The 26,264-nt window shown below is 44.0% G+C and overlaps 1 protein-coding gene across 1 annotated transcript in view; it reads right to left on the bottom strand.

The window, feature by feature from the left end:
* Positions 1-26,264, bottom strand: part of UNC5D (unc-5 netrin receptor D) — a 296,399-nt gene that overhangs the window by 36,151 nt on the left and 233,984 nt on the right. The window contains exon 12 of the mRNA XM_015411680.1: positions 7,709-7,877. Coding sequence (XP_015267166.1) covers positions 7,709-7,877 — 169 coding nt within the window. The remainder of the gene's footprint in view (positions 1-7,708; positions 7,878-26,264) is intronic.

The raw sequence follows: 26,264 nt of genomic DNA on the forward strand, positions 1-26,264 counted from the left end.
TCTGTCTCTTGGCTTTCTGGGCCTTCTGGGCTGTTTCTACCTCAGGAGTATGCACTTATTGACACCGATTTACTTAGAAGAGTTATATCCAGTCATATAAGTAGTACACAATAGGGCTCAAAATATGAAATTTGAACTTTATAAAAATGCAAAATGCCACTTCAAGAGCCACCCAAGTTGGACCCCTGGATAGAAAAACCTAGATGAAGTAAAAAATAATAATAATAATCTATGATTGCATTTCTAAGTACAGTCAGATCTTTCGAAGTCCACTGAAGTCAATGGGCTTCAAAGAACATAACCCTGCTTAGGATTGTAACTGTAAACTACCTTGCACCGTAGCAAAATTAGAATAAAATCAATAATAAAAATATCCATCGCATTTCCAAAGCCCAAGGAGTAAAAAGATTTTTAAAAAGCAGCTGGTTGACATAACATCAGCAGTCAGCAAGAGAATTTACCAAGCAAACCACTTCAGGGACTACAACCAAAATGCCCTTCAGATTGAAATGATTTGTACAAGTCTCTAAAAATCCAAATGGAGAGGACCTGGAGCAGAAAATCCTACATTCTGGAACCCATGGCTGAAAAAGCCAAATGAGGGTAACACTTCCAGCATCTAAAGAAGTAGGACCTGGCTCATAAGTAGGGTTGCCAATTCTGGGTTGAGAAATTTCTGGAGATTTGGGGGAAGCTGGAGCCTAGGGAAGGTGGGTTTTGTGGAGGGAAGGACCTCAGTGAGGTATCATGCCATAGGGTTCACCTTTCGCAGCAGCCAATTTCTCCTGGGGGAACTGATCTCTATAATCTAGTGATCAGTTGTAAGTCCAGGAGACTTCCAGGCCCCACCTGGAGGTTGGCAACTCTGCTCACAAGAACTCATGCTACAATTATCTGCATAGTATGAAAGGTGTCACGGTTGTTTTGACAATGAGGCTGGAATCCAAAGAATGGTGAAACTAATCCCTTAAGTCCAAAGGAGACTTTGGCTTGCATTACTCAAACAGGAGTTCCGCTTGGCAAATAGTTTTTCAAATGGAAGGGAGTTTCCTGGCCACATTTCCACCATATGTTGGAAATTTTCAGCATATGTGTTGGGAAGGAGAGAGAAAGAGAGCTTCCAAAGGTACCAAAGAGCAACAGCAGGTATGCTTTAAAAAAAAAAAAGGAAAACAAAACAAGGGTGATTATTTTGTAAAATCGCGTTGGAGAGTGGTGTTGATTTTGTCTCTCACCCCCCCCCCAACACTGAAACTGTGGGGCTGAATAATACAGAGCTATAATCACCTGTGGATCTGCACTTCAACTGCAAAGTTAATAACGTGTTGCATGGTCCCATGCATGAGCACTCAAAAGCAAGTCTTACTGAGTTTAATGAGATTCCCTCCCAAGTAAATTTCCATAGGTTTACAGGTGTAAAGCATTTAAAGTAATGGGGTGAATCCTACAGAAGTCTGAGTGGAAGCAGTTCACGGAGATGGATCTTCCCCACTTTCCCCTCCCAGGTGATACTTTGCTCATGCTGAAAACATTTTTGTTGAAGATTTGGGGACTCTCATAAGCAAACTGTAACGTGGTTCAGGTGGGGTGGCAGCAAGGAAGGGGGATTGCTCAACATCACCTCCTCTCTATGCTCCACCGATGGAGAACTTTGCTCCTTGGCTGGCCAGAGATGGAGAGACTGAAGTGAAGAAGCGGAGACTGGCACAAAAATAAAGAATCACGGGTTCCAGTCTCATATGTGAGATGTAGATTAATGGAGTTCCGCAGGGTGAAACATCAGGAATGAGAAATCTGAAATCATTCCTGAGAAGCAGGAACATTTTTAGTTCAGTATTACCTGGAAATCCAATTTGTTCAGAAGGCAATAGCAATGATGTATAAACAATTTTCATACAGCTTCCTATATTCACAGAATTCCCCCACCCCCCGCTGTCAGGTAGAGGGATCACTTGGAACATCAAAGACAATACGCAAGACTCAAACAAGGGTTTGCATCAGGCGCCTGATTAAAACATTCACCACCATAATGCTTATTCTAATAAAAGATCTTTCATCTTGCCTGTGTTGTTCTATTGCATTGGGCCATTGTTCAGTAAACGGCTGGGAAGGCTTTGCAATGTAATATTTCAGGTTTATTCATGGATAGTTGGCCGATAGTGAAAGTGAATTCAAATAGGGGGGAGACAGGGACAGAACCACTTGGAGAAGCAGGGAAAGCAGTACTGAGACCATCTGGGTCCTGGGATGAGGACTTCTGTCAGCGTTTCCCCTTCCATCCCTTTCCCCTGACAGGGTGGCAAAGAGGAAGCGGAGCAGCTTCGGCTCACTGCAGCCCCAATTTCTTTGTTTATTTTAAAACAGTTCTTTTGATTTAGATGGTTCTTACAGCTTTGCAAGAAGTTCTCAGTGGCAATATTGGTAGCGAGGGAGGGAGGGAGGGCACGCTTTTAACAAACAAACAAACAAACAATAAAATATGGTCCGGGTTATTCTCACTGTCGATTAGGACAGAACCATTCACAGAGAAATGTGGTCCACGGTAGCTTTGCACTAGGCTAGGGCACAACTTCTTGCCAGGAAATGTGGTACGCACAGCCTTGCAGTAGGTTAGGACAGAACCACTCACAGTGAAAAATGGTCCACAGTAGCCTTGCAGCAAGCTAGGACAAGAGCACAAGCAAGGAAATACAGTCTACACAGTAGGGCAGAACACTCACAAAGAAATAGGGTCCTCAATAGCCTTGCAGTAGGGTAGGACAGCACCATTTGCAAGGAAATATGTTCTGCAGTAGCTCCTCTGTGGGCTAGGAGAGAACGACTCGCAAGAAAATATGATCTACTATGGAGGAGATAGTAGGGAAAAAGGGAAAGATGTTTTGGGCAACAAAAAAGCCCATTTAAGTCTGTTCATATTGGCAGTATGTATTTATTATATAAAAAGCTTTACTCCCCACACTCTTAATCAATTGATTCCTGAGGCGGCTAACAATACTCCCGTAAATAAAAGTAAAGCAACCATACGACAATACATACCAAAAAAAAGCAATTAAAATGTCATTGCCACAGCTGTAGTGAATAAAAGACCAATTAACAACACAGCAGCGGGGGGAAAAGATCTTTAAAAGTCTATGAGCAGCATAAAACCAATACAAAACCTTAATGAAGGATGAAGTCGCCATTAGTGGGTGATAGAGTACCAAAGCAAAATGGAGGGTCAGAAACACACTCAAGGAAAGGCCTGGGCAAAAAAGTATTCTTTACTCGTGCTAAAACTGTAAGAAAACTGAAACCATGCTAATAGTTATGGGAAGGGCATTTCAAAGCTGAAGAGCCACAACTGAAAAGGCTGTGTTATTTGTAGCTCCCCACCTCACTTCAGAAATAGTGTTGCCCCTTGAGTAGCTACTGTTATTTGTTTTTGGTAAAAAAAGACTTTGGTCTATGTTGCATGAGTGTTTTCCCTCACTTTCACCGTGCATGTCCAGGCTTTCTTTGTCATTGTGTATTGATTTTCCTCCATTCAGCATTCAGTTTGCTTTCTGGTCGCTGTTTCCCTGGATTTTCTGAAAGTGCTTTTGTGCCGATTTCCCCCTTGTTTTGCTTTCAAGCCAAAGGTAATTTAAAAATGTACAGATTCCCTTGGATATCTCCCCCTGCCCTTTTGTCACCCCTCAAGGGTCATTCCCCACCCATGTCGAGGTCATCCTGCCCACTCTGTACCTTCCACCATCCTCTCCCTTTCATCAGTATACAAGCTCCATTTCCCCCTAAGCTTAATTTCTTTTTTTGTACAAGTGGCATGAGTCTATCAATATGAGACCATCGCTAGTCTTGGATTGCTGGATTTAAAAACAATGATGGGGGAATGTTTAAAAGGAGCTGCATGCTCCTTTTCCTGCTGGTATTGATTTGAAAGCGGGATCACAGAAGAGGCAAACAGCAGCATCTCCAGTGCAAAAAAGAAGAAGAAAAAAAGAGGATTTCAGCACGGCATGCAAACAAAATAAAGGGGTGGGGTCATCAGCATGGAATTAAATTTACATAAGATGTAAAGAGAGAGAGAGAGAGACACTGGGATGGGAAGTCTAAAACTTTGAAAACATTTTCCCCTTTAATGCTTTAGTGAACAAAGTTGGGGGGGCATTTTGGAGCCTCTGGAAGCCTAATATTAAAATGGCGGCTGAGCCACATGGACCTTCTGCAAACCACCAGAATTAAGAATTACTTGGGATCAATCCATTTGGAGGAAGAGTGCAATCTACACAGGACAGGCTTTTAAAACTGCCAAGATCACGACCAGTGTGCAGGACCAAATTAGAAAATCACGAAGAGAAAACCACACAAATTTTCAAGCAAGGGCAGGAAATTAGTGTTACTACACAGCTGTGCTATTTAGTGGCACAATTTGGTGGCACAAGACTAAAAAAGCTCTCCAGAGCTTCTGCCAGAGGACTCCTAGCTCATACTAATTGCAGCCCTGTGCAAAGCATCGTGGAGCTGCAGTCAACTTGGCACGGGCGCACGCACATGCGCACACACACATGTTGTCAACAATCACAGCTTGCAATGTTACTGTCAGTGGGTTCTACCATGCATTCTGTACCATGCATTCTGTGACTCTTTCCTATTTTTTTACAGTGGCTGATAAGACAGCAGAGAATCCCCTAGTGCTTCACAATATGGAAAACAGGGCTTCACAGCTGCTTGTCAAAAAAAGCCTTGTCAGTTTCAACATCAGTCCCCCCCCTTTTCCTGTGTTCCTTTGGGTTCCCTTTCATCCAATGAACTAATGCTAAAATGCATGTGTAAAACCTGAACCACAAGGACGTAAATGAAGGGCACTTGCTGGATGCTACTGTGCAGTTGCAATAGGGCAACTGCATAATTTTAGAAAAAACAAAAGCTTTGGATGCCACCCCCCACATGTCACAAGTGACAGTGAAAGCCAGCGTGGTATAGTGGTTAAGAGTAGCAGACTTTAATCTGGAGAACTAGGTTTGATTCCCCCACTCCTCCACAAGAAGCCTGGTGGGTGACCTTGGGCCAAGCAGTTCTCCCAGAACTCGCTCAGCCTCACCTACCTCACAAGGTGCCTGCTGTGGGGAGAGGAAGAGAAGACAATTGTAAGCCAAGTTGAGACTCCTTAGGGTACAGAAAAGTGGGGTATAAAAGCAATTCTTTTCTTTTTTTAACAAGTTAATGTGTTCCTATTCTAGAGAGATTTTTAGAAGGATGGGGGCTGAATGTGCTACAGTGTTGTTATTTTCAATCTTTCTGCTGTGTATTATGAGTACACTGGTTTTAAAATGTATCAGATCTAGTCAATTATGCTTTAAAAAAAAAGAATACCACACACAAAACCAATTTGCCTTTGGTATTTTTTTTTTCTGGTTGTGGTCATGTTCTGCCTTGTAAGATTGATTCCTGAAGAATAGGTCTATCAATGGTGGTTAGCCATGGTGACTCAAGAAAGCCTCATGATAAGAACAGAATGCTTCTAAATGCCTGTTGATGGCAGGGGAACAGAGAGGGAGGCTGTCGCCCTGTTGGCAAGGGCAGACCAGCCCTTTGGCTAACCTGGAAACATTCCCGGTGGACCACTACTCTGGAAGACTGTTGCCAGCCAGGAGCAAGCTGAGTGGAGTCCTGGTGGAGTGGCATTTCTATAGAGGCTGCTCAGCTCTGACTTGCCAGATCTTGTCTGGGTTCCCCACTCTGTCTTTTACCATGACTTCCTAAATTATCATCAACATTTAACCCTACCACGCGTCACATGCAATCTCGTCCAATTGTTGGAGGAATTGTGGGCACAAAGGGTCTTACGTACATTTATGACGGTCTTGTCCTATTGTTCAAAGTTTTTGGACTCGAATTGTTGTAGAAATTTCAAAAATGGTAAATTTCGCATTTCCTATCGTGCCAGAAATTATCTTCTTGCACTGGTGGGACGAGATTCCAATTCCTAGGCATATGCAGGACCTTATAGATACTTTACTCACAGCGGCACAAACTGTTCTGGCGTCCAAATGGAAGAGCACAGCTGTATCAGATCTAGTCAATTATGCTTTTGTTTTTTTTAAAAAAAGAATACCACACACAAAACTAATTTGGTATTTTTTTTCTGGTTGTGGTCATGTTCTGCCATTTTTGACAAACTAACTATTGAGTTGGAACATCCTTACGCCGATGTAAAGAAATCTTACTTTGCTAAGAAATGGTCTCCTTTTATTTTTGCAATTTTAGGACATACTAATTTTTTGAATCTGAAAGCAACAACCCTATCTGATGTGAATATGTTTATTTCTTTTTAGTGTTGGATTATTGAAAGCTTAACCGAAGTGCCACATCTAATCTAACCTAACCTTAGCGTAAAATTATTTTTTTCAAGTTTATATAATGTTTATAATTGTTTATGCTGGTATACTAAGTCACAATTCATGTAACTTGTTCAAGTTTTTATGCATTGTTATTTCTACTGTGTTAATTTTTGATATTTTTGAAATAATGACTTCCTAAATTATCATCAAGATTTAACCCTAGCCACCCACCTCCTAAGCAGAATTGCACCCTCTGAGCCTATTGACTTCAACAGCCATAGAAGGATGCAACCCTCAATTTCCATGCACAGGGTGCCAAATCCAGGTTGGAACGTGGCACATGGGGAGAAGGGACTGACCTGAAATGATCTGGATGGGTTCTGTTTGCCCGACTGGGGAAACTTGGGGGCATCGCACATGCCGGCTTTGAAGGCAGCATGCCACTCATTGACTGAAAGGGCCAGGTGGTTGATCTTGGATAGTAATGAATGAAATGGAATCAATTAAAAGTTTGGGAACCCAGACACCACTTGTGTAGACTGTAACATGTAAACTGGGCCTGAGTGTGTGTGTATTCATACCAAAATGGCCACACATGGGAGAACCTGAGTGAATCTGGAGTAGGGCCTGCATGTTCCCTTGCACATAGATAGGGTTGTGTGTACCTCTGAACACATGTCAACAGCACATCTTTATGCAAAGTTGTCTTTCAAACTGTAGAATGAGCAATGCACAGAGCAGTGCCATTAATTCACCCAGCATATGCTTTGGATCACTAGGATGTTGTAGTGTTTTCTGCATGCTTATATCCTACCTCATCTCTGCTGTGATACCAAATGTGATGCCATCTGGGAACTTGTTTATAGCAGCATGTACAATTAGGTGGACTGAATGTGCAAATATATAACTCAACACATGCACACTGAGCAGTGAGAGAACAACACATACACACAAGCACATAAACAGGTGTCCATTATAAAGCCAGGACAAGTGACATATCCAGGCTGGGTGCACGTGCATTTGTGTGGGTATGGGAAGGGAGAGATATGCTGAGATTGCAACAGCAATTCCCAATCCTAACCCTAACCTCGTCCATTCATTTGAACATCAGCATGTGTATAAAGGAACCCCTAAACACAGAGGGAATTCTGGGGGAATAAAAACATGGTTCCCAATTGTGAGAAGAGAGTTGTGAATGTGTAGGTCCCATAGAAACATCCAACTGATGAGAGTCTCACCACTGTGATTCCACTACCCTGGCTACATTGTCTGAACATGTCTTGCATGCTGATGTGTAATGAAATGTCTGCACAGGGCTCAGGTTTCCCATTGCCGGAGGGGTCTTCAAGCATCTTTTTTGTTGTTCTCAGGGAATGAGTTTCACTTACCTCCCATTTTCCCTGCTGCTTTTTCTTTTTTAAGTGGATATTCCAGTGCTCTGAGTTTGCTTCTGCACAGTGTGGTATTGTCAAGGCAAATGGAGTGGAAACTGTCACTTCTGGAGGGCCACAAGTTACTTCAGGTCCAAGGAGGATTTCACTGCCTTCTGGCTGTAGGCTTTGCAAAAAGAGATTTTAAAATTATGAAGGAAAATCAAATGCGAAACAGCAAAATTTGACTGGAAAATCTGTAACTTCTGAGAACTACAAAATGCAAACAGGGATGGACAAACACTTCAAAGCTCTATTAGGAAAAAGCCAAACAATTTACAAGCAACAATGGAGAATCTTGAGCAATATCTTTTTTTCTAGGAAGTTCTCCAATTGCTTTTAAGTCCCAGGCCTAGGGATGGACACAAACCATGAAAATGCAGTTCATTTCAATTCATGGTTCATGAGCCACGAACTGTCACAAACCTTTAGCCGTCAAACAAACCAGTTCAGTTCATGAGGTATGTGATGCGGTAGAATGCCCCCCCAGCATGCTAGAGACACCAAACTTATCAGAGATCTCTGGCTGACTGCCCTCTAACTGTTCTCCAAGTTTGGTGAGGATTGGATTTATGGAGTCCGAGTTATGCCTCCCCCCCCCAGAAGGTTCCCCCAGGAAAGTGCTTTCTGGGGAAATGACAGGCACAGGTTCAGGAGTGTATAGAACAGAACCTGTGCAAGCTAGAGACATCAAGCTTGCAGAGTACCTCCCCCTGATGCTCCTCTACTTGCCCTTCAGGTTATGGGCAGAATGGACTTAAGGGATCTATGGCCCCACAAGCAAGATGCCCCCAGTAAAGTGCTTTTGGGGATATGTCAGGTTCAGGTTCAAAAGTGTATAGAATGGACCAATGTTTCTAAGGCTAGAGAATTTCACCCCCCCACACACACTGTTTTGAAGTTTCCAAGGCTGGAGAATTCCACCTCCCTGTTTCTTTGAGGTTTGGCAAACATTTTGTTTGAGCAGAAACAGTCTGTCTGGAAATGTATCCATTCACGAACCATCACGAACCACTTGAAAGTTCGTGGAAAGTTTATGGCAGGTGACCTGCCATGAACTTCAGTTTGTGAACTACAAACTGGCCAGAATTCATCATGAACTTTAGTTCGGGAGCCAGTTCATGCCCAACCCTATCCAGGCCCTTCTCAGCAGCCCCCAATCGTCTCCACCCTCAACCATTTCCTACCACCTACAGCAACTGCAGGGTAAATGGCATGTGGGGTGGCAGGAGGCCCCTTCCTTGGATATAAATTCAAAGCCAGAGAAGAACTCAAGAGTCATAGTAGGTGCCATAATCTATTCATTTAAAATATTTATATTCTGCTTTATCTCCAGCTTGTAAGGCAGCTTATAAAGCATCAACATGCTGCAAATATGTAAAAAATCCAGACAGCAGCCAACCAACTAGATTCACACACACACACTCTGAAAGTCACAGATGAAGTATATATTCAGGAAAAAAGTAAGCATTGTGCATTTATTGTACCAAGCCCTTATCTGGGAAGATCATAGGAAAGCCAGCCAGCAGAGGACACAACAGTGTTGTACTGTACAGGTGTGACAGATAGAACACACCCAAGTCAGCACATTTTGCATCCCATTGGATGCTGGTTCACACATCCAAAAATAATTAAATGCACTGGAGAAGTGACTTTGGACAGTAGTTTGTAGCTTCAGCACCATGGTTAGTTCAGTTCAAAAATGCAGAACTAACAGTTTAGGATCCTTGATCAGGAGAGGAGGATTTGGGTTGACAGATTCAATACATTCCTTGATCACATTTGACACCACATTTGACACCCTTGTAGAGTTGGACTCGACTGTGCGACTGAACAACAAAAGTTCTTCAGGATACTAGAAACAAATGGGAACCCAATCAGGCCAATCCCCCCTACATATGTGCCATCAAGCCACAATAGACCTATGGCGATCTCAACAGGGGCTTTCAAGGCAAGTGAGAAACAGAGGTGGTTTGCTTTTGACTCACTCTGCAGAGTCTTCCTTGGGAGACTCCCCTCCAAGTACCAACCCTCTGTAGTTTCTGAGATCTGATGAGATCAGGCTATATACCATGCTGCCTTCTCTCCTACCTCCCTCTCTGCCTTTTGTTACATTGACACTCACTTTTAGTACCTGGACAGTGGTCCCAGTCATGCCACTCCCCCCCCCTTCTTTCTTACAAACCTACAGACTAGTATTTATCTGCAAAGCTGGAGAGTCCTGTGAAAATGCCCAACCCCTATGTATTCAGTCTTCGGATGGTCCCATTTCAGTGTCTTATTAATAACCATCAAGTCTGCTATTAGAAAGTATGATGCTTCATAATTTATTTGGTTAAAAAAAGCCCCAGTCAAGCCCAATTTGCTTTCAGCTGACCAAGCACCCTGAACCTCCATTCTGACCCTTGATTGCTGTGATAGAAGTTATCTTTGTTGGAGTTGTGGCTCAGCAGAAAAGCTTCTGCTTGTCATGCAAAAGGTCCCAAATTCAATCCCCAGCATCTCTGAAATCTCAGGGCTGCACCCATCTGTTAGATGTGTCTCATATAGGTACAGTCAGGGGGGATTGGGTCTTTTTTAAAAGAAAGGACAAAAATGGACCGAGAGCTTACTTCAAATGGGGATACTACCTGTGCAAGAGATTCATGAGGATCTATAATCTACCTGATCTTTTTACTTGTCAAGGGAGGGCTGTTTTATTATCTCACATTTCAAAAGCAATGCTTTTCGTATCAGTGGAAGCAAAGCCTCGCTTTAGATGACAGAATTGCCATGCAATTCTCTGTTGTTGTTCAGACAGTACTGTGACGGGTATAACATTTTGAAGGTGCACAAACAGAACAATTATGGCACAGCGATGGATCCTCAGACAAATATTCGCAGCTAAATTTGATTTTCTTGACTTGAAAACAAGCACCTGAACAGACTTGATGAGTAAGACAAGGGGGGGAAGACAGTAAGTTCTGAACCCTCCTATAAGGAAACTCTCCCCCTTTTGTCTACCTTTCTGGCCTAAATTCATCACCATCCCACACACTTATTTTTCCCTTGTATGCTGTATTATAGGCAGACAAAGACATCCTAAAAACTGCAGGAAATACATAGTTTGTTTCTCTTAAATAAGCAGAGCATTGTAATTTCCAAAGCTTGCATATTGTGTACCTCCCATACAGCCTGCTTTGGATCCAGGCTGTCAGGAAAGAATCCCACAGAACTGGAACTGTGAGGATGACTTACGGTAATATGGCAGGGCTGTTTGCAGGAGTGTTGAGGTACTTCCAGCTACTTGCAAATGCAACACAGCAGCAACTTCTGAGAAAAGCTGCCTTTCATAATGATATGCTAGGGGGGATTCTGACTCTAGATCCATGACCTGAGCCTCAAGAGATGTCCTTCTACCAGTTAGTGTTGGCTCAGCCAAGTTTGCAGCTTCCACCAGGTGTAGGAGGTTCCTTCAGAAGATAAACTTGGAGGAAGGTTTCGATAGATTAATTAATTAATTAATTTCATTAGATTTCTTAACTGCCCTTCCCTGCTTACGTGGGGCTCAGGGCAATTTACAATGACATAATTCGATACAATTTTAAAACCAATTAAAACTACAAGAATTCAACATTAAAACATTCAGCATAAATATTTAAACACTTTAAAAACATAATGGCATATCTAGCATTCAGATTTTCATGGGGGGGGAGGGTGACGGGCAGATGTAAGGGAACTGTTGCTGGCCTCGATCAATGGCCTGGTGGAACATCTCTACCTTGCATGCCCTGTGGAACTTTAATAGACCAGGCAGAGCAAGGATGTCATTTGGCAGAGAGTTCCACCAGGCTGGGGCCAAGGCTAAGAAAGCCCTGTCCCTGGTCGAGGCCAGCCGGATATCTTTGGGGCCGGGAATCACCAGGAGATTCTTATCTGCTGATCTCAATGCCCTTTGGGGGACATATTGGGAGAGGTGGTCCCGAAGATACGTAGGTCCCTGACCTTTAAGGGCCTTAAAGGGAAGCACTAAAACCTTGAATCTGATCCAGTGCTCCACTGGCCTTCATGCCACTCAGCTGCACAACTCAGATTCCCATCTCCTTAATAGATGACCTTCCAAATGCCAAATGGCTTCTCTCCACCCCTCCGAAGAAGAAGCAGAAGCAGAAGAAGAAGAGGAGATGGAGGAGGAGGAGGAGGAGATTGGATTTATACCCTGCCCTTCACTCAAAAGTCTCAGAGTGCCTTACTAACTCCTTTCCCTTCCCCTCCCCACAACAGACACCCTGTGAGGTAGGTGGGGATGAGAGAGCTCTGACAGAAACTGCTATTTTTTCAAGAACACCTCTGACAGAACTGTGGCTTGCCCAAGGTCATCCAGCAACTGCAAGTGGAGGAGTGGGGAATCAAACCCTGTTCTCCCATATTAGAGTCCATGCACTTAACCACTACACCAAACTGGCTCTCATACGGTGTGTCTGGAACCTAGCAACCACCAGCCATCACTGCTCAGAGGTGTAAGCATCTTCTAGCCTCCAATAGCCATTAGGGAAGCATCTTCAGTAAAAGAAGATCTCAAAAGAAGCATCTTCAGAAAAAGCCTGCCAGAAAGATCATCTTCACACTTGACAGCTACAGAACGCTGGGCAGTATTCTACCTGCATTTCCACTGGTCTGGGCCAGGGACCATATCATGATCCATGGGGACAGGATGGTGAGCAGTGGAATCCAAAGCGATTGAGCAGAAAAGTTGGTAGAACCCAAACCTGTTTTAGGACTGGACACTGAGGCAAGTTAGGTGGTCTAGGTGGTTAGGCAAGTTAGGTTAGGTGTTTTAGGACCAGATACTGAGGCGTTAGGTGGACACTGAGGCAGGTTATACAAATGAAGACCATACAAAGTGACACATAGCTAGCTAGTCACAGAAAAATTAGCTTTTCCTCCAGTCAAGCACTTTGAGCCACTGTAGACACAGACTGTTATTAGCGGAACAACTATTTAAACACTTTAAACCAATGTCTCCCCTATCTGAGGAGAGATGAACAAATATTCCTGGAAGTCAATGTGGTACAGTGGTTAGAGCGATGGACTAGGATTTGGAAGATCCAGATTCAAAACTTCACTTTGCCATGAAAGCTCGCTGAGTGACTTTGGGCCAGTCATACACTCTCAGACTAATCTACCACCCAGGGTTGTAGTAAGGGTGAAATGGAAGAGAGAAGAAAGATGGAAGAAGCTTTGGATCACTGCTGGGGAGAATAGTGGGGTATAAAGGAAGTAAATAAATATTTCATTTCCTTTTATAGTTATTTATATCATGGTCAATAATTTCAGTTCTCCATTCCCCCCCTTGTGGCTTTCATAGACTCCTTTCCATTTTGCATGCATGTGTAGTTTTAGCATGCAATTTCCATGGTACTCTTAGAAGCAACACGTGCCATTTATAAGTCTCCTACACCAAACTCCTAGCCAGTTTGGTGTAGTGGTTAAGTGTGTGGACTCTAATCAGGGAGAACTGGGTTTGATTCCCCACTCTTCCACTTGCACCTTGGGCAAGCCATAGTTCTGGCACAGCTATTCTTGAAATAATCATATTTCCCCATGTCAGAAGGGATAGCTGGAGAGAGGAGAATGGCAAGGGAAGGATCCCAGATCATTATGCTCACAGATTGCATAGAAAACTCAGTGGGAAATATCAAAAATGGTCAAATCTTGATGTTTTTGACATGTATATTCCTGGCTTGGAATGTCACGAGATTGTGATTATTCTCGATTTGTGTAGAAGAAGAAGAGATTGGATTTATACCCCACCTTTCACTACCCAAAGGTGTCTCAGAGTGGCTTACAAACTCCTTTCCTTTCCCCTCCCCACAACAGATACCCTGTGAGGTAGGTGAGGCTGAGAGAGCTCTGACAGAAACGGCTCTTCTCAGACTCCTAGGCCTTGCAGGGATAATAGTCCCATGGGTTGGGTGGCTGCACTGAAGAGGTGGAAGGGGGAGAGATCACTCCCTGCCTCTTGTGGCTGTGGAGCTGATTCTTGCAGGAGAGGGAGCTGGGGGTGATTTCACCTTTTTCCCCTCCTCAATGTTCCTACCAAACCCACATGACTACTATCCAGAGAGAGCCAGTTTGATGTAGCAGTGAAGAACAATGGACTCTAATCTGGAGAACCGGGTTTGATTCCCCACTCCTCCACATGAAGCCAACTTGGTGACCCTGGGTCAGTCACAGTTCTCTCAGAGCTGTTCTCTCAAGAGCAGTACTCTCAGAGCTCTCTCAGCCCCACCTACCTCACAGGGTGTCTGTTGTGGGGAGAGGAATGGAATGTTGATTGTAAGCCTCTTTGAGACGCCTTCAGGTAGTGAAAGATGGATATAAAACCAACTCCTCCTCCTCCTCCTCCTCCTCTGGGACCCTTCAAGAATCATCTTCCCACAATCGACTCTCTCTCAGCCTAACCTACCTCAAAGACTGATGTGAGGATAAATTGGCAGTTAGCTTGAGCTCCCTGGAGGAAGGATGGGATGCATAGATAATAGTTGGTAGGTCCTTTGTAAGGGATATTTTCCCACCCAGACAAACCGACCTTTTACTTCTCGCAGAAAAGGTGCCCGTTTCATCACAATCCAACATCTGAGCCAATGGAGCGTACACGTGAGTGTATTGAGAGGTGACAGGCAACAGCTTTCGCTTATTAAACATAAACTATTAATCATCTATGAAATGTACTATAAAACACCAGCCTCCTTGTCATCAGCTGCTGGAATAAACGGTTCTCACCATCTTGTGCTTTACCAGATTGCAGGTGCTCCAGAGCCAAGCAGAGGTTATCAAAGACACCTGCCAAGGAACTGGATTCAAAGGTGCCCTTGAGCAAGTGGATCACACCAAATGCTCCTTGTGCAAGGGCAGTTTCACAATCTGTGCTGAAATGCTGTATGAGAAAAGTAAAACTGGATCCAACAATGCTCCTCTACTTGCCTGAACTTTTGTGCACGGGGAACAGGAGAATGGCTACAGAACCTACCTAGTCTTGCACCGCACAAGCTCTTTAGTGCACAGCCTTTGCAGAATGAGGCTAGTAACTGTTTTCCTTCTTCTCAAGCCACTACTCATAGTCCATGGAGTATGGAGACTCACGGGAAAAATGTCCTCTGAGCCTATTCAAGGGCCCTTTAATCTAGGCTCGGTTCATACATTTGTGCCGAGACCTAGCTCCAGTGGACAACATAACTCCCTCCACTATTGTTGTTGAGAACAATAAAGAGAGTGGAGGCATCAGCCCCACACCCTTGCATTATGCACAGACCCAGCTCCAGTGGAAAGTCCTTTCTCTTCAGCTTCCAATTTCCATTGATGGGACCACTGAAGGTGTGCCAGGCTTGAATCAAGCTCAGCTGAGAATCCGCTGCCCAAGGAATGCTTAATATTTAATTTGACTTGTCAGTTGTGATTTTCAATCCCGCCAACCACTTTAGAAGCCAATTCTGGCTGAAAGTCGGGATAAAAATATAACACCTTAAAGACTAATGACATTTATTCCAGCATGAGCTTTCATGAGTCAGATCTCAGTCCTTCAGATGCAATGGAAAGGAAACCATATTCCGTATAGGGGAAATTAGAGAAGAGGAAATGGGAAAAGGAGGATATGGGGCAGTGTGTGTGTGCGTGTGTGCGCTTGCATGCCTGGAAGTCACGGTGATCTCTGGCGACCCCTAGTGAAGCTTGGATGTTTCAGAGAAGTGGCTTGATTGCCTGTCTGTGCATCCCCAGCCCTGGTCTTGATTGCCTGTCTGTGCATCCCAAGCCCTGGTATTCCTTGGAAATCTCCCTTCCAATTACTTGCCAGGGTTGGCCCTGCGTAGTTTTCGAGATCTGATGAGATCGGGCTTGCCTGGGCTATCCAGATCAGGGCAGGCAGAGAGAGTCTAGGTGTGAATCCCATCATAAATCTTTCAGGTGTGATCCTCTGTGTAAGGGAATGGGGTGGATTAGTTTGCTGCACACAATGGATGATGAGAGAGGTCAAAGGTTCCATCTTCTCTCTCATGGGGTAAAGAAAAAAAGGGTAATATAAGTAGGATAAATAACAACCAATTGTGGAAGAAGCAGTCTGATGCATAAGAAAATTAAAATATTTAAAAATAAAACATAGAAATGTAACAAATACATAATGGTCTGGATCAAAAACTCCCTTTGGGCAAGAAATTAGCTCTTGTAGAATGAATATGGGGCATTAATGGGGAAGTGCCTGTGGTACAGCATCTATTTTGCATACAAAAGGTTCTGGTAGCTGGTGATGTGGGAAACCTCAGCTTGAGACTCTCGAGAGCTACTTCCAGACTGAGTAGACAATATTAATCTTGATAGACCAATGGTGGGGCAGCTGGGGGGTGGGACATGCTTCCTTTCCCCCCTGCTCCTGCTGCCTCCCTGAAATCTGATAAAACTCCCCAAATTTGGGGACATTTCAGAAGTCTTTGGGGTAATTTCAGATGTCCCCAAGTCAACTCAGAACAGCTCATTTCACCTCCAGAATAGTCGAATGCACACAGTAGGCAAAGTATGCATGCAAACGAAATAAATACAGGTGCGTGGCTTTTCAGAGAAAAACCTGTTCCACTGGAGGAACAGAAGAACACAGCAGAAGAGAGTATTGTTGGAGACAGCAACAAATATCCTAGAAAATAGTCCTGGTTTGGAGCTGCCGCCACCCCTCTCTGAGATGTGGGTGTCCCATGCCATGTCAGCAAAGCCAAATTTTAATCTTGCGTTGCTTTATGGTGACTTGTTTAGCAATAGATTTCTTTCTAATAGCCCCCGGATTGCTTTTCATGTACTCCTGCAGCAAATCCTGCCTGCAGTCGTCCTTCCGGATATTAAACAGGCCATGTGCTGTGACCAATGGCACCTTCTTCCGCAGGGAGCTCTTTAATTGCTTTCCGAGAAACTTCCCCCTAGTGAACATATTGTGCAAATATATGGGAATTCTGGGAATTATTTAATGCCAAATGAACTGAAATCAGCTAATTAGATGAACTCTCACACACGGCAAATGGCGAGTGCCTTCTCTCTAATAACCCGCCTGGCATGAGGGCTGCGGATGCAGTTCAGTCACTGTTTATTAAGTGAAGCAGGGAAGGAAAACATTGTAGAGTTGAAGGTATTTAATATTCCCTGGAGTGCAGAGTAAACAAATTGCAAACCAGATCTAATCCTTTCGACTCCATCAAAATCAGATGCTTGTTTTGTTTTACGAGCAACAGCACACAAGGCCGAGAGAGAAAACAAGCTTTTTTCTCCCATTGTTTTTACTGCCTTGGAAAACTATGAGTGGCTACCTGTAAAGGGGGCATTCTGTCCAACACAAGGATCTTTAGAATTTACCATCGTTCAATTATTTCATCATAGTTAAATTTTCAAGTTCTGTAGGGCTGTATTTTTAAAAATACTCCTCACTACAGAGCTTATGAACACAGGACATTTCCTTTCCAAAAAAAAAAGAGAGAAAAGAACCCACACAGAAATATAGGGCTGGATTCAGAAGAGATCCGTACCTCTGACTCTTTCTTCTGCAGAATGCTGAGAAGACTGGGAGTTACTGTATTTTTAAAAATGCCCCTCACTACAGAGCTTATGAACAGAGAACATTTCCTTTCCAAAAAAAGAGAGAAAAGAACCCACACAGAAATATAGGGCTGGATTCAGAAGAGATCCGTACCTCTGACTCTTTCTTCTGCAGAATGCTGAGAAGACTGGGAGTTGTCTTGGAGTAGAACAGGGCACTGACAGAAATCATGCAGGTGACTTTGACGGGAATTAGACATATTCATAGGTCCATCCATGGCTATTAGCTATGCACAGATGAAGCTATCTTATACTGAATCAGACCATCAGTCCATCAGGGTCAGTATTGTCTACTCAGACTGGCAGCAACTCTCCAGAGTATCAGATAGAGGTCTTTCACATCATCTACTGCCTGGTTCTTCTAACTGGAGATGCCCAAGATTGAACCTGGGACCATTTGCATGCAAAACACAGGCTCTTCTACTGAGCCATAGCTCCTCCCCATGATAAATAATGCACACGTTATGCAGTACATGAGTAAGGTCTGGGGTCTGCATCCTGCATTTTGTGTAATAGTCTGATGTGAATTCTCCTCCATTCCCATGTGCTTGGTACATGATTCACATGGCAAGTGAAGCATCTGTGGAGAAGGGACTTAGATCTTTCCCCCCCACACAAGCGTCCTGACCTGTAATGAGCTGGGGTGATGCTATCTGTAAACATGAATCTCCCTAATGGGCCAAATGGCACATCCCTGGGTCCTAGGAAACCAGCTGAAGTCCCTTTCCAACACAAACAAGACAATCTGAATCAAGCATCAGACACATCCAAGAACCAAGGGAAACCTGACAGTCACATGCGACTATTACACAGGACATTGGGTGGCAACCCTGAACCCAAACTGTGCACTTTGTAATGTGCGAATCAGTATCAAATGGAAACTCCAGAGATAGGATAACTCTGTAGATTAGTTGCTGGGAGGCAACAGTGGCAGGAAGTTGGTGGGCCTTCCAGAACATCTGGTTTGAGAGGATGCCTGACTAGATAAGCCACTGCTCTGATCCAGCTGGGCTCTTATACTCTGGACCCAACCGACACCTTTTAATGGGGAAAGTAGCTATTTAAAACTCCCTGCCTTTTTGACATCTATATGGGACGAACCTATGGAAAGTAAAGGACATCCTTTCCACAGAAAGTCTTATCCAGGGTCTGCTGAGTGTGCGTCCAAAAAGGGATTTCCTGTTTGGTGGCAGAAGGAGGGCATGATTTATTATTATCTTCCAGCACTGTGAAAGAGATTGAAAAGCCTACCAAGGGTATCCAGGGTCTCAGGAGGGAACTAACCTCTTGAAGGACGTGGTTTTCAGTGAACTGTCCACTGTCTACTGTCCACACTATGGGGCAAGCGAATCAAAGCTTAAAGTGAGGAGGTTCTCATGAAGAGATTTTAATTGTAGTTTAACATGCTGTTATCAATAGTGGATACCTTTTCAGATACAATGTTCCCAAGTTTCTAAAAAAAACCCAAAAACATACCTTTGCACTGCATAACAAGTTATAACTCTCACTTCTCCTCCTCCTGCTGCTCTGACTGTGCTGCAGTACTTAATTGAAGCACACTGGTTTTCTCCTCTCCAGTTTTAACAAGGTCTATATTATAGATTCAGGTTGGGACAATCACCCTGCTGCCTTACATTTTGTGAATTAGACATTGATTTGAATGCAAGTCTGAGGAAAGGCCACCAAGTCAAAGCGCAGTGAGTCAAACACTCTGTTGACATACAAAAATGATATTGTAGTGGAATGGAAACAAAAGGAGGGAGGCCAGCCAAGTGGAAAGCCCTGAAATGGGAAGGAACATCGGGAAGAATGGGAAGGTGGTGGCTGGACCACCAATGGGAATGGTAAATTCCCCTTCCATTTCTCCACAACCTTGTAGAAGACTGGAAGATGCTGTTAGAAGGTCTGGACTCAGCCAGATCCTCTACTTGTATCAGTTCAGAGAAATAAATATAATTCAGCATGCACAAGGTCAAGTTCTTGACGGTGCCTGAAATGGTAGGCAGAAGGCAACTGAAGGCTGACAGGATTGCAAGGGAGTATTACGGGAAGGGCCGCTTTTCATTGGAATTTGGTGAATCCATTTCAGATCCCCCCCCCCCAATACTACTCCACCATTACTTTTGTGCCCACCCATCTGATGGTGTGGGAGTTATAAACAGGGATGAAGAATGTTCTCTACTTTGTTTCTAACTTTATGTATAAAATATGTATTTCTTGGTACTCTTCTTTTTACTGTTGGTTTTATAGATCTTCCTATATCAGATGTGAGGGCGATCTGGCTGCAACGTCTGGTTAGGCAGGTGTCCCCCACTGCTCCATGTGCGTCCTTCCCAAAGCTGTGTGCTTGGTCCAAGAGGATGACCATCCCAGACAGAAGGAGCGTACCGTTCTTTGGTCAAGGGTCTTTGGTTTGGGAGTTATAAACAGGGATGAAGAATGTTCTCTACTTTGTTTCTAACTTTATATATACAATATGTATTTCTTGGTACTCTTCTTTTTACTGTTGGTTTTATAGATCTCCCTATATCCATGCTGTACATTTCTACATACTATTTATACAGTATTTTATACATATTGCATGTGTAGTGTATACATGTAGAGATGGATCCAACTAGTTCTTCAGCTGGTGAGAAACTAAGTCAGTGTCCTCTTCAACTTCAACAAAAGACTATGTTGAGAATCATGGGACCTACATGATCAAAAGCCATGTGGGATGGGGGCTGTGCCATGGAAAGGAATTGGGTGTGATTGAGTGGTGGTGGGGAGAACAAATGGCTGGATCCAACTTTTAAACTATTTCCCACATTCACAGTCACTAGAGAAAAGACCCCTGAAAGACTCCACTGGTGCTTTGAATGCTAATGTCTTTTTAAAATTATTCTCAATGAATCAAGATATTAGTATACAATCTGTGTTCACCTGTATTGATGATTGCTTTACTTTTCTCCATTATCGGCAATACTACACTGCATCATGGGTTTGACAGTGTACATTAGATGAATACCGTGACCTAGATGGCCTGAGCTAGTCCAATCTCATTAGATCTCAGAAGCTAGGCAGGGTTGTTTGTGGTTAGTACTTGGATGGGAGACCACCCAGGAAATGCAGGGTTGCTACTCAGAGGCAGGCAACGACAAACCACCTCTGCTCCTCTTTTGCTTTGAAAACCATAAGAGGTTGTCATAAATTGGCTGTGACGTGGCAGAACTTTTGTCATGATCTGGGCTGTGTCACCAGAGGCCTAGCAGGCCCAGGAAGCCTGGCTAGAAGTAGGAGGAGGCTGGGCCTACAAATCCCAGAAGGCCTTGGGAAGTTTTGGCACCGATTTTGACCAACAGGGAAGAAGAGGGCTGGGGAATAAGAACTGGTACAACAGGGAAAGCTGTTCTTCTTCCCAGAGGGCAGAGCCAGAAGGAAGGCTGCTGAGGGAAGAGACCCTCCTCCTGAGGGAAGGGTGAGTAGTCTAAGGCCACTGCAGATAGTGAGCTAGGGACAGTATATATTTAGACGCGTTAGGGCATATGATTTCTTTTCTTTTCACCCACTTACTGTTATTCTGCACCTTGTTGTTTGACCTCCTATAAAATAAACCTTTTCCTTGTTGTACTCTGCCTGGTCCTCACGCCTATTATTCGGCCAAAAGGGAGGTCTGAAGGTCTTGGGAGGGTGCTCTGGGCCTTCTCAGGGGATCCTAAATCCAGAGTGGTGGCAGTGTCAGGTGACACCCCACCTGAGCCGTGACAACTTTCCACCACATTGGCTGACTCACGGTAGTATACACACAAGTGTAGTTTGAACCTGCAGTGGGATTTGTAAAATATATTCATAAATGGTAAAAGGTGTGGGGTTTTCTATTACATGTGTAACCCCAAATCCTTGGAAGGAAAAATAGTTGGGAAGACAAAGGAGAAAGCACATAAACAGAAAAGTAAGTACAGAAAATATACAAGGTAACTGGAATGGTGTGGGATGGGCTGCCATGAAAAGTGACAAGGGAAATGTCTGCATATGCAGAGTTCCAAGAAAGGTAGACATCACCTCTCTAGGAGAAAAGAAGCACTTCCATTAGTTTCTTAATTTAAGAATGCTGGGATGTTCAGCAGCCAAGTTATCAATCTCAGCACACCACGTCAACAAACTGAACAGTCTGGGTGACCCTGCATGCTTTAAACATGTTCTGAAACACCAAGCACAAATCGAAGTAACACAAAGAAGCCAGCCGCCATGTCTATGCAAGACAGTCGTTTGGACAATGAGAACCAAGTGCCTAAGTATTTGTTTAATTCTTTATGCGGGCCAGGTCACTGCTTTTATATTAAAATGGAAGTGCAATAGTAGAAAGAAAGAAAGAAAGAAAGAAAGAAAGAAAGAAAGAAAGAAAGAAAGAAAGAAAGAAAGAAAGAAAGAAAGAAAGAAAGAAAGGAAAAGAAACCAAAGGAAACACTGGAAAAAGAGAAGCCACAACACATAAATTCCCAGGCCAAGCCCCTGCTGTTCAAATCATTCAATTTCCCGCCCAGTTTCTTCCCTTAAATTCTAAACCACACACACACACACCCCATCCTATACACCTCCTTCTATGGTTTGACTATATTTTTTTTTATCCAATCTATTTTAACCTTTACATTTTGGCAGTGTTAGAGCCATAGATATGGATAGTAAACTGGGAACTGGTGGTCCGCCCAGACTGTGGATTAGAGGCAATTTCCAAGTCTAAGCCAAACTGTAAACGATAGTTTTTTGTTCTTAATGCCATGGGATCCACTCTTGCATTCCTCATTTAATATGGGTAACTTGCTTAACCAGGACAAGCTACCGTAGCTAGCAGATGCTCTCTGTTCATTTGCCTAATCTGATTATTCATTTGTGCATTGCAGTTCTATTCCATCCTTTCTTCAAGAAGCCCTGCATGGTCCTCTCAAAGATCTTGTGTGGTTGGCTAGACTGAAAGACAGTGCCAAGTAAAATGGCAAAGTAGAACAGAGCTTTGTACCCAGATCTTCCAAAGCACTATCCAAAACACCATCCTTGGGCTGAGTCACAGTATCAGAGCCAGTTCTTGGGTGCAAAATGGCTGCATGTTTGGACAAATGCTCAATGTACCTCTAATTCACCTCTCCCGTAGCTGGTTTGCAAACTTTACAACCACAGGCAAAACACGACCGTGCCAACATGGCGAAAGAAGCCAGGGAGAGTTGTCTGGTTCTGGCACTATGCTGAGACTGTCCATCTCTATAACATGAGCTGCTATCATTCTGCTTTCGCAGAGACACAGAAGTTCACCACATTGGGTGGGGGAATCATATTCAGCAACGCAGTGACACATGCATAACCCATTCTGTTCACTTGCCTCCCCAGCACAGCCAGCATCAGCAACAGAGGGAAGTGCTTTTGTGTTGCCTGGGCAACACAGAGATACACTCTCTTCCCCCTGCCTCTCGCAAAACGGGCAAGCTTTGCCCATCTTTGTAGCTGTCCCCCCACAGAGTAGCAACTAAACAGGAATAGCTCTGGAGCGTGTGAATGGAGCTTTGATGTTAGAGGCTTCAGCTCAGGATGAATGAAAGTTCCCCATCATTTCTCTTTACATTTGTTTCCTTTTCTCCAACAGTATTGGTTCTTTGCTTCTTACTGTTGTTTTTGTAGATCTGTTTGTATTGTGTGCATACACAGCATGGTTTTCGTAGTGAATTCATAGTGGTCTCATTCACTAAATGCTCTTTATCCAACACTGATTTTTATTGAAAAAGGTGTACCTTTTATGAAAAGGTTGAAAAAGGAGGCGAAAGGGGGGTGGAGAAAATGCATGCAATTCTGTTTTGCAACATAGGTAACTCAGATCAGAGCAGCATATTTCAGGAAGAATGTTCAGTGGGGAAGACGCCTCCCTAATATTAATTTATTACATCTGCATATACTCTAGGAAGTGACTAGCCACCAAAATCCTTGGTTATAGAAGTGCAATAAATCATGTATTTGAAAGGGAATAAATAGCAGGAAAAAAAAAAATGCACCAATTTTTCATAGAGTTACCATTTTGAGTGCAGAAAGGTCATTTTTAGGGCCCTCAATATGTTCCCTGAAATACCCACCAAGGCATACCTTCCTCACCTGTCTGATTCCCGTCTTGTAGGTGAAAAGTGCCATCAAGTCACAGCCAACTTATGGCAATCCTGTAGGGTTTTCAAGGCAATATAATGTTCAGAGGTGGTTTGTCATTGCCTGCCTCTGAGCAGCAACCATGGACTTTCTCTGTGGGCTCCCATCTAAGTACCAGCCCTGCCTAGCTTCTGAGATCTAATGAGACTGGACTAGCCTGGGCCATTCAGGTCAGTGTGGTGCCCATTTTAATGACATTAAAAAATCCCAAAACCTGGGGCTGCTGCTTCTTCACATGTGATCCCAGTCAATCGAGGATCATGCGATAAATGTGGCAATGTTAAACTGGAAAACAGTCAAACTGATCTAGCATTGTGACAACATCAATGAGTGCAAATTAGGCTTGCCAAGTCCCCCTGGGGGGCGGGGAAACCCCTGCCCCCGAGGCCCGTTCCCCGCCGGCGGCGGATCGGGCCCCGGGGGGAACCCCACCCCCAAAGTACACGACGTGCACGTCACCTGGAAGTGACGTGACCATGTCGGGCACGCTGGGGGCGGGGCCACGGTCATCCGAGGGAAAACTCTATGGCTTTCCCTTGGATGGTCGTGGTCTCGCCCCCAGCATGCCCGGCGTGGTCGCATCACTTCCAGGTGATGGGGTTGCGGCGCACGCGCTCCAGGAACAAGCTGGGAGTCCCCCTGCTCCAGCAGCAGGTAAGACTTGGCAACCCTAGTGCAAATGCTGTGAACCTACAGTTAGGACAACAGTTCCTATATTAGATTGCGGGGGGGGGGAGTGAACGAGTGTGAAAAAAAGGAGAGGAGCATGGTTGCTACTATACCTACTGCTGACACCTGTTGGCTAAGATGGGAACAACTTTGTTGCCATGCTCTTAACTTCCACTCATACCAGCCAAAATGACTGTCTTTTTGTTCTTTTGAATGAGGGATCCTAAAATTGGGGAGAGGGTTTTCCATTCTGTTCAGCTGTATCAATCATCTCCAGACCTCGCTGATAAGCCATATTAACGATTTTTGTCAAAATGCTGTTATGAGCATCAAAGAGAGAATTTTTACAAAGCACTTTGCATTCAAAATAAAGGGGGGATGATTAATGCAACTCTTTGCATGGCTCAGTTTCCACAGCTTACGGAGTTTTGATGAAGAAGAGTTGGCTTCTATACTCCACTTTTCTCCACCTTCTGGAGTCTCAAAGCAGCTTACAATCTCCTTCCCTTCCTCTCCCCACAATAGGCACCTTGTGAGGTTGATGGGGCTGAGAGAGTGCTGAGAGAACTGTGACAGGCCCAGCGTTACCCAGCAGGCTTCATGTGGAGGAGGAGAGGGGAATTAAACCCTTTTCTCCAAATTACAGTCTGCTGCTCTTAACCATCACTCCATACTGGCTGAGCACCATGCAGAGCAATGAGAAGAAACTAAGCCCAGGGTGCCAGAAAACCTGGGAACTCCTTCCTTCATGGGCTTTCAGGGCCTCTCTTCAATCCTCTCAGGGAGTGTTTTTGCTTTGGCATCTCAGCAAGTGTGTAATTAACAGGAATGGCTATTTAGGACAAATCGTCATTATAAGGCTCGCTATTTCTTCCAGAAGAACTCACAATAAAGGAAGTGATACCTACAAACAAAGTGTATAATCAGAGCACATGAAACTGCTTCACAATACACAATCAGCCAGGTGAACCTGAACCCCCCCCCTTCCCCACCAGCAAAGCAAGGTTCGCGTTATTCACAACTATTAGCAAATACAAGCCATTGTTATCTTTCCTGCTTCATCTTTAATTAAAAATTATTTGGCTCATCTCATCATCCGCATATTGTGTGACCAGCACGGCATCAAAAGATGCTGTTTGAAAGCAGGGTGGGAGAACACACAAATGAGTGAGGGAATGCCATTTATGCATCGGAAGGATAAAGTCTGGGAGGAAAACTCGAGATAAACAAATTGCTGCCAGTGAAAATTTAAGCACTTGGGGCAGATCCAGCATTCACTTTGTTAGAATTTGGTGCTTTACTCTGTCATTGTTGTAAGATAATGACTATTATCTTCTCACATATTGGTATACCTTCCAGCTTGCAATAATTCATAGGGGTGTGCAATTTTTTTAATCAGTATTTTTCAGGTCAGGTCTATTGTGGACCCCCCAAAATCTGGTATTTCTGAAAAATCCTGAATCCCAATCCCGGTATTTGGATCCGGGATTTTTCGGAAATCCCATTTCCCTCCCGGAGTCTAATAGACTCAAGCATAAAAATACTGGGTAAAAAAAGGGCAGCCTGAAACTGGGGCTGACTTGGCTTACCTGCAGCACAGTTTAAACTGCAGTGCAGGAGAAGTTGGCCCCAGGATCTGTGTGCCGCAGGGAGGTCTCTCCCTGCCACCCACAGACCTGGTTGGGATGGCTTCTTCTGCAGTGCAGTCTAAACCAGGCTGCGGGAGAAGCCAGCCCCAAGCCAAGCCAGTAAGAACAGTCTGCTCCCCCCAGCACAGGGGATACTCAGGCTGTCTTCTGCAGTCCCTTTAAACTTTAAAGGGACTGTAGTAGAAGCCTGACAAACAGCTCCTGCCTCTCTGCTGTCTTCAGATCTACCAGTAATTCCTGAATATATCCAGGAATTTCTCAGGATTTTTTTTCAGCTTTCCCAAAAAAAACCCCAGATACATAAGAACATAGGAACATAAGAGATGCCAATGTTGGATCAGGCCAAAGGCCCATCCAGTCCAACACTCTGTATCACACAGTGGCCAGAAATACCAGTGCCATCAGGAGGTCCACCAGTGGGG

Source organism: Gekko japonicus, unplaced genomic scaffold (genome assembly GCF_001447785.1).
Source record: "Gekko japonicus isolate JY-2015 unplaced genomic scaffold, Gekko_japonicus_V1.1 scaffold90, whole genome shotgun sequence".
Taxonomy (NCBI): Eukaryota; Metazoa; Chordata; class Lepidosauria; order Squamata; family Gekkonidae; genus Gekko; species Gekko japonicus.